Consider the following 9,267-nt stretch of genomic DNA (forward strand, 5'->3'; position numbering starts at 1 on the left):
CTGGATAAGAGCGTCTGCTAAATGACTTAAATGAAAATGTAATATACAGTGGCATCTGTCATAAGGACTTTTCGACAGGTAAAAGATCTGTGTACAGTTACAGTAATCAGCTGCTTATTGTCTGCACCATATCAGCACTTGTGATACCCCTTCCTGTGACATTGTACAGTAAATTGTGTATTATTCTCTACATAGGATTGAGGGTCGGGAACGACAAAGAGGAAGGGGGCCCATATTCACGCAAGAACAAGAGAGAGAGATAATTAACATGGTTTTGGCCAATAATGCTATCAGGCTCAGAACTACAAGCCAACATTATCGATGACCATCCCATTGTCAATAATGTCCATCAGGTCTCTCAGTCAACACTGGCACACATCCTGAAGAGACATCAGGTTCAAATGAAACAACTTTATCGAGTGTCTTTTGAGCAGAATTCAGAGAGGGTCAAACGGCTGCGGCATGAGTATGTGGAGGTTTGTATTGTTCACTTTAGCACTGTGATGTTGCATACTGCACACATGCCTTTTTTACATTGACTGTATACTAGACCTTTCCTCAACTACACAATCTGGTCTTTCACTGTATTTCAGGGAGTTTTCCAGATGAATGCTGTGGAAATCCTGCATGAATTCATATATATTGATGAGGCAGGGTTCAACCTCACAAAAGCAAGAAGGAGAGGCAGAAATATCATCGGCCACAGGGCTATAATCAATGTCCCAGGGCAACGTGGGGGTAACATCAACCTTTGCGCTGCCATTTCATAGCATGGGGATGTCCTCATTCATGCCAAAATGGGCCCTTACAACACACCTCACATTCTCACATTTTTTGATCGATTGCACCACATCGTCACAGCAGTTTAATGAAATGCACCAGATGCAATACATGGTCATCTGGGACAACGTGTCATTCCACTGCTCTGCTTTGGTCCAGAACTGGTTTCAACACCATCCACAGTTGACAGTACTATACCTTCCACCATACTCTCTGTTTCTAAACCCTATCGAAGAGTTGTTCTCTGCATGGCGGTGGAAGGTTTACGATCTCCAGCTCCAGGCTCAGGTACCCCTCATTCAGGCCATGAAGGTTTATGATCTCCAGCCCCAGGCTCAGGTACCCCTCATTCAGGCCAGGAAGGTTTATGATCTGCAGCCCCAGGCTCAGGTACCCCTCATTCAGGCCAGGAAGGTTTACGATCTCCAGCCCCAGGCTCAGGTACCCCTCATTCAGGCCAGGAAGGTTTACGATCTCCAGCCCCAGGCTCAGGTACCCCTCATTCAGGCCAGGAAGGTTTATGATCTTCAGCCCCAGGCTCAGGTACCCCTCATTCAGGCCAGGAAGGTTTATGATCTCCAGCCCCAGGCTCAGGTACCCCTCATTCAGGCCAGGAAGGTTTACGATCTCCAGCCCCAGGCCCAGGTACCCCTCATTCAGGCCAGGAAGGTTTATGATCTCCAGCCCCAGGCTCAGGTACCCCTCATTCAGGCCATGAAGGTTTATGATCTCCAGCCCCAGGCTCAGGTACCCCTCATTCAGGCCAGGAAGGTTTATGATCTGCAGCCCCAGGCTCAGGTACCCCTCATTCAGGCCAGGAAGGTTTATGATCTCCAGCCCCAGGCTCAGGTACCCCTCATTCAGGCCATGAAGGTTTATGATCTCCAGCCCCAGGCTCAGGTACCCCTCATTCAGGCCAGGAAGGTTTATGATCTGCAGCCCCAGGCTCAGGTACCCCTCATTCAGGTCATGGAGGTTTATGATCTCCAGCCCCAGGCTCAGGTACCCCTCATTCAGGTCATGGAGGTTTATGATCTCCAGTCCCAGGCTCAGGTACCCCTCATTCAGGCCAGGAATGTTTACGATCTCCAGCCCCAGGCCCAGGTACCCCTCATTCAGGCCATGAAGGTTTACGATCTCCAGCCCCAGGCCCAGGTACCCCTCATTCAGGCCATGAAGGTTTATGATCTCCAGCCCCAGGCTCAGGTACGCCTCATTCAGGCCATGAAGGTTTATGATCTCCAGCCCCAGGCTCAGGTACCCCTCATTCAGGCCAGGAAGGTTTACGATCTCCAGCCCCAGGCTCAGGTACCCCTCATTCAGGCCATGAAGGTTTACGATCTCCAGCCCCAGGCTCAGGTACCCCTCATTCAGGCCAGGAAGGTTTACAATCTCCAGCCCCAGGCTCAGGTACCCCTCATTCAGGCCATGAAGGTTTACGATCTCCAGCCCCAGGCTCAGGTACCCCTCATTCAGGCCAGGAAGGTTTACGATCTCCAGCCCCAGGCTAAGGTACCCCTCATTCAGGCCATGAAGGTTTATGATCTCCAGCCCCAGGCTCAGGTACCCCTCATTCAGGCCAGGAAGGTTTACGATCTCCAGCCCCAGGCTCAGGTACCCCTCATTCAGGCCAGGAAGGTTTACGATCTCCAGCCCCAGGCTCAGGTACCCCTCATTCAGGCCATGAAGGTTTACGATCTCCAGCCCCAGGCTCAGGTACCCCTCATTCAGGCCAGGAAGGTTTACGATCTCCAGCCCCAGGCTAAGGTACCCCTCATTCAGGCCATGAAGGTTTATGATCTCCAGCCCCAGGCTCAGGTACCCCTCATTCAGGCCAGGAAGGTTTACGATCTCCAGCCCCAGGCTCAGGTACCCCTCATTCAGGCCAGGAAGGTTTACGATCTCCAGCCCCAGGCTCAGGTACCCCTCATTCAGGCCATGGACGACGCCTGTGACCAAGTCAACGCCGCAGCTGTGCAAGGATGGATTCGACATTCAAGACAGTTCTTCCCGCGTTGTCTTGCTAATGACGATATTGCGTGTGATGTTGATGAAATTCTCTGGCCAGATCCAGCTAAGCGATGAGATAATGTATAATATATTTACTGTAGTATTTTCTGTACAATATTGTCAGTTTTTTTCAGAATTTTTTAATGTTTGTTGTTATTTACTGTAATTGTAACCTGTACTGGACACAGTATTTTACGTTTGTCTGTTTGCTGAGCTAACAGTGTTATGCACACTACTGTAGTAGCATGAAAACTGGGACATGTTTTGTTTTGATTCTCCATGTTGACATGTTGACTGATTTGGGTATATGGAGAGAAATACATTATGTTTTCCTCAGTCTGCAGCATTGGTCTTGTGTAGTGTTTGTATAGTTGCACTTTCTCTGTGTACTTAATTTACAGCACTCTAATCACTGACAATTAGACTTGCTAAAAGTGTTTTAGGTTAGCAACAGCAGTGTGTAACTGGTTCAAAAAGATTGAAGTCATATGAAATGTGTGTGTTTCGTATGGTAACAAAATATTATTTTTATGAAGTCGTGTATAGTTTTGACAAGTGTTCCATTTTGCAAATTATCTGAAGTGTTGTGCTACTTTGGTGTTGGGTTGTGCTAATTGTGTGTAGTGTTTTGACAAACCGGGCCCTGTTTTCAAAATTGTGCTTAAAACAATTGAAAAAATACAAAATCCCAGATTCCTACTGCTGTTTCTACATGCTTAAGGTTGAGTATATTGGCATTACATTGTTTGTTTATTTGATCATTTAAAAACAAGCTACATATACAAAATGATTCATCTGATTAAGAATAATCAAAGACAGTGTGAGCGAGGAAAAAGAGAGTGAGAGAGACAGGACGCTGATCAGACAGATGGTTCAGAGATACAAAGTGTGTGAGAAACAAGCGTAGTGTGTGGGCCTCTTTGAGAGACATAGACAGGACAGAGCCATCAAAAACCACACAGACATAATACTCTACACAGGCTTATCATGGCTAGGAGCCTCCTGTACATCTCTATACTAACTGGGTCAACACAAAGTTGTGCATGTGTTTCACCTTTTTATTTGAAATAATTCAAACTTTCAGTGTGATTTTTTTACATCTGAAGGTGTAGATTTGAGTTTTCACCAGGAGGTGGCAGTGAAAGACACTTCAAATCAAATCACAAGAATGTATTGACAGATGACGTAAAACAAGATTGCACAGTATATACAAATATGTTTAATATGTATTCTGGTGCTTGCTGAGGATTCTCATGTTTTGCAGTTTGCCCTGACATTCATGTAGACTTTATCAGCTATAGAGAGAGAGAGAGAGAGAGAGAGAGAGACCATTAGAGCTCTCAAAAATGCTCTTACATACAAAATACTAGTGATATTTAGTGATTTACAGTTACCAAGCACTTAATTAACAGTACATGTTAGAGTCTATTGGGTTAACTTGAATAATATAGAGCTGTTCATTGTTCCTTCTAATTCTAGGAGGAGGATAAAAGGGAAGCAAGACAAGAAAAGGGGGAAGCTAAACTTTCATAAATATAATATTGCTCATAGCGGGCAGAGGGCAGGGGCCCTTGATCCAATGGAAGCAGTTGGGAATTATTATGTTCATGAAATAACCCTGCATGGCACTTTACCCCTCTCTTTTCGGCGTCTGCGTTGGCTGGCACAGTGGTACGTGACAATGACAATGGCAACGGTCAGGATCACGTCTGCAATGATGATGCCAGCCATGGTGCCAGGCTCAATCCTGTAGCAGGACGGGTTATCTGGTAGAGGAGGGTGAATCATAGAGAAGATAGATAGGAGGGGATGGAGGACAAGAGTGGGATGAGTGAAGAGTGACAGGAAATATTATTATTTTGGTCCCCATTGTGTGAAAAATCTGGAATTTGTGTATCTCAGTTCTGGTGGTGTGTTTATCATGATACATACTTGTACCTGGGTCAGTCAAACCTTTTTCTTGAGGAGAAAAATGAAAAAGATATTGTCAGTGTAATTCTATTATACACTGAGTGTACAAAACATTAAGAACACCTGCTCTTTCCATGACAGACTGACCAGGTGAAACCTATGATCCCTTATTGATGTCACCTGTTAAATAAATTTTAATCAGCGTAGATGACCAGATGCTCTGGTTAGAGCCCGTTTGCGCTGTTCTGTGAAGTAAGTAGTACACAGTGTTGTACCAGATCTTCAGTTTCTTGGCAATTTCTCGCATGGAACAGGCTTCATTTCTCAGAACAAGAATAGACTGAAGAGTTAAAAAAAAACGTTATTTGTTTCTGGACATTTTGAGCCGGTTATAGAACCCACAAATGCTGATTCTCCAGATACTCAACTAGTCTAAAGAAGGCCAGTTGTATTGATTCTTTAATCAGCACAACAGTTTTCAGCTGTGCTAACATAATTGCAAAAGGATTTTATAATGATCAATTAGCCTTTTAAAATTATAAACTTGGATTAGCTAACACAACGTGCCATTGGAACACAGGACTGATGGTTGCTGATAATGGACCTCTGTACACCGATGTAGATATTCCATAAAAAATGGACAGAAGAACTCTGCCGTTAACAATGTCTACACTGTATTTCTGATCAATTTCACGTTATTTTAATGAACAAAAAAATAGAAAATTCCTTGTTTTTGAAGGAAAAGCTAAGTGAACCCAAACTTAAGAACGGTAGTGTATATATATCCTGATCCTGAACATGGGCATTAATATGGAGTTGGCCACCCCTCTGCTGCTATAACAGCCTCCACTCTTCTGGTGAGGCTTTCCACTAGATGTTGGAACATTATTGAGGGGACTTGCTTCCACTCAGCAACAAGAGCGTTAGTGAGGTCGGGTACTGCTGTTGGGCGATTTGGCCAGGCTTGCAGTTGGCATTTCAATTCATCCCAAAGGTGTTCGATGGAATTGAAAAACCATTTTTGTATGGTCCTCGCTTTGTGCGAGCTGGCATTGTCATGCTAAAACAGGAAAGGACCATCCCCCAAACTGTTTCCACAAAGTTGGAAGCACGTCTAGAATGTCATTGTATGCTGAAGCGTTAAGATATCCCTTCACTGGAACTAAGGGGCCTAGCCCGAACCATGATTAACAGCCCCAGACCATTATTCCTCATCCACCAAACTTTACAGTTAGCACACATATATATATATATATATATTCAGGCAGGTAGCGCTCTCCTGGCATCTGCCAAACCTAGATTAATCTGTCGGACTGACAGATGGTGAATGCGTGATTCATCACTCCAGAGAATGTGCCACTGCTCCAGAGTCCAATGGCGGCGAGCTTTACAACACTCCAGCTGACGCTTGGCATTGCCATAGTGATATTAGGCTTGTGTGTGACTGTTCAGCCATGGAAACCCATTTCATTAAGCTCCCGACGAACAGTTCTTGTGCTGACGTTGCTTCCAGAGGCAGTTTGGAACACGGTAGTTAGTGTTACAACCGATGACAGACAATTTGTACGCACTACGCACTTCAGCACTCGGCAGTCACATTCTGTGAGCTTATGTGGCCTACTACTTTGCGGCTGAGCCGTTGTTGCTCCTAGATGTTTCCACTTCACAAAAAACTGTACTTGCAGTTGACATGGGCAGCTCTAGCACACCAGAAATTTCACAAACTGACTTTTTGGAAAGGTGGCATCCTTTCCGAAAGTCACTGAGCTCTTCAGTATGGGCCATTCTACTGCTAATGTTTCTCTATGGAGATTGCATGGCTGTGGGCTCGATTTTATACACCTGTCAGCAAGTGTAGCTGAAATAGCAGAATCCACTAATTTGAAGTGCTGTCCACATACTTTTGGCCATGTCATGTATTTCTCAGATATAGGACAGACACTGCAGACCAAACTTCCTTTAGATTTTTTTTGGTGGGACTATCTCTTGTCCCCATTCCTGTGGAACGCTATTCGACACATTGTAGAGTCCATGACCCGACGAATTGAGACTGTTCTGAGGGCAAAAGGGGGCAGTGCAACTCAATATTAGGAAGGTGTTTCTGATGTTTGAGTTACTTAGTGTATACTGTACAGATATAGCTTTAGTAAAAACAATATTACCTATTTCACTGGAATGTCTGAGGGTGAGAAGCATACATGTAGAACACCAATAGAGGCAGCAGTTTAGTTTCTGTTTACCCAAACTGCTTTGTGGTCTTATTTTCCTGTGTGGGACCACCTTGTATGTGTGCAAGGGTGCAGTCAGAAGCGTGCGCTTACACACACCTACACACACACAAACATCAATTCAGATAGGGGTGTGAGTATAGGTGTGAAAGTTCATCACTTACCACAGATGCAAAAGAAGAGAACCATCAGCAATGCTGCGTTGTCTGACATTCTGTGATTACCACCGTACAATATCTACTTGAACAGAACAGTATTAACATCATTTGTGTCTGCATTTGCAAACACAACATCCCTATAGAGACATTTAAAGTCACCACACAAAACATCTGGTTTATTGAAACATCAATATTCACACCATATGAGATGCATGGGTTTCACATGGGAACACAAACTACTCTGAATTGTTGGTTGTTGCATTGGTTCCCTTGTCCAACTTGTCTATAAACAGAAGGCTTACGGTGCATACTATCCGCATTGACACTGCACACATCTGATTGCCATTTCAGTGGAACAGAAGTAGAGCACCTTAACTAAAATATTTTCCACGGAAAATGTACTTTGAAAAGGTCACCTACATAAGAATGAGTCACATGGTTGTGGGTGTATTTGCAATTGTGAAGATAGGACTGGCTAATTAAAAGTTTAATATAAAAAAAAAAGAGTTGGATATGCTACACAGAATTTATATTTTTTTATAATGCAGTTGAAGAAAAGAATAAACATTCAATTAAAAAATATGAATTTACAGATTTAAAATGTAACGTAATCAAATGATCTGAATTGAGACAAACATTTCAACGTATGTCTTTTAGTGGAGTGCTATGGAAGCAACACTCCAAGTAAAAAAAAAAAGAGTTCACCAGAATAAACAAAATAATATATCGCAAACAGAATGATCTTACCTTAATGTAAACTTATCTACAGGACCTTCTACAATGATCAGTTACTGTCTTTCACTAGGGCTTGCTAGGAGTTCACTTTTGAATAAATGTTTCACTGCTCCTCCTCCTACTCCTCCCCTGTTTCCCTTTTATGTCTGACACACTACATTGCCTGTTTTTAGGTGTAACGGCTGTTTGAAGGATGAGACCAAGATGTAGCGTGGTACGTGCTCATGATTTTTAATAAAACTGAACACTGAATAACAAAGAGAACGAACGAAACAGTTTCACCTGGTGCAGACACAAAAACAGAAAACTACCCACAAAACAAAGGTGGGAAAGGCTACCTCAGTATGGTTCTCAATCAGAGACAACGATAGACAGCTGCCTCTGATTGAGATCCACACCAGGCCAAACACACAGAAATAGAAAACATAGAACACAAAACAAAGAATGCCCACCCCAATTGAATGTCTTTGATAATTCAATGTTTTACACCCAACTTCTGTGTTTTTTAATTCCAGGAGGAGGTTAAGCCTGCACTGAAGCACTTACAGGAGAAGCTGAATGTCTTCAATGACGTTAAACTGACCTGTTTAACGTCATATGATCGCAGCCACATTTCCACCCTGTGGAATTATGGATGATAGACTGGTGACTGATGTTACTATCAGATACATTCTTGTTTGCTATCTCCAGAGTCAGGCTCAGCACACAGAGAGGCAAATCAAGGAGGAGTTTGAGAAGCTTCCTTTGTACCTACAAGAGGAAGAGGAGGTCAGGATAGTTGCACTAAGGGAGGAAGAGAAGCAGAAGAGTCAGAAGATTGAGGAGATGAGCAGAGAGATATCATCACTGTCAGACACAATCAGAACCATAGAAGAGGAGCTGGGGCCTAAAATCATAACATTCCTACAGGTAAGGACCACTGAACTTTATAGAGAGCATTCTTCCCCAGGCCTTTGTTATAAGTAACAAAGTGTTCTCAAAATACCTGGTATAATAAGAGATGGATAAAATGTATTTTGTTTCTCTGCAGCACTACAGTGCCACTTTGAAAAGGTAAGTGATCTGCCTCCAGTCTCTCTCTTCTCAGTGGTTCAGTATCCAACCCCACTGACTCCTGTCTGTCCTTCCAGAACCCAGTGCACATTGCCAGACCGTGAGAGGGTTTCAGGAGGACTGATTGATGTGGCAAAGCACATGGGTAACCTGCAGTATAGAGTCTGGGAGAAGATGCAGGCAAGAATTCAATACAGTGAGTATTAGATACAATTGGGATAAAACTTTAACGGCACTAAAATGTTCCAACACAGAAAACAAGAACTACGCTTAGTGAATAAAATGTATGATGAATAATGAGATTATGTTCATACCTCAATTTGATTTAATTATGGTATGTTTGTGTTGTCTCTGTTCAGTTCCAGTGACTCTAGACCCCAACACTGCAAACT

At 43.4% G+C, this 9,267-nt stretch overlaps 1 protein-coding gene across 2 annotated transcripts; it reads right to left on the reverse strand.

Annotated features, from left to right (window-relative positions):
* Positions 1–3,521: 3,521 nt before the first annotated feature.
* On the reverse strand, positions 3,522–7,907 carry hcst (hematopoietic cell signal transducer). 2 transcript variants are annotated; one of them, XM_064946050.1, is made up of 5 exons: positions 7,835–7,907; positions 7,094–7,166; positions 4,729–4,749; positions 4,425–4,556; positions 3,522–4,085 (listed from the first exon to the last, which is right to left on the reverse strand). In XM_064946050.1, the coding sequence occupies exons 2-5, from the start codon at positions 7,140–7,142 to the stop codon at positions 4,042–4,044; spliced, it is 246 nt and encodes an 81-aa protein (XP_064802122.1). In that variant the 5' UTR covers positions 7,143–7,166; positions 7,835–7,907; the 3' UTR covers positions 3,522–4,041. The 2 variants fall into 2 exon arrangements, with proteins under 2 accessions (XP_064802122.1, XP_064802121.1); XM_064946049.1 differs by having other exon boundaries at positions 4,723–4,749.
* Between the last annotated feature and the right edge of the window lie 1,360 nt (positions 7,908–9,267).

This window comes from Oncorhynchus masou, chromosome 29 (assembly GCF_036934945.1).
Source record: "Oncorhynchus masou masou isolate Uvic2021 chromosome 29, UVic_Omas_1.1, whole genome shotgun sequence".
NCBI classification, from domain to species: domain Eukaryota; kingdom Metazoa; phylum Chordata; class Actinopteri; order Salmoniformes; family Salmonidae; genus Oncorhynchus; species Oncorhynchus masou.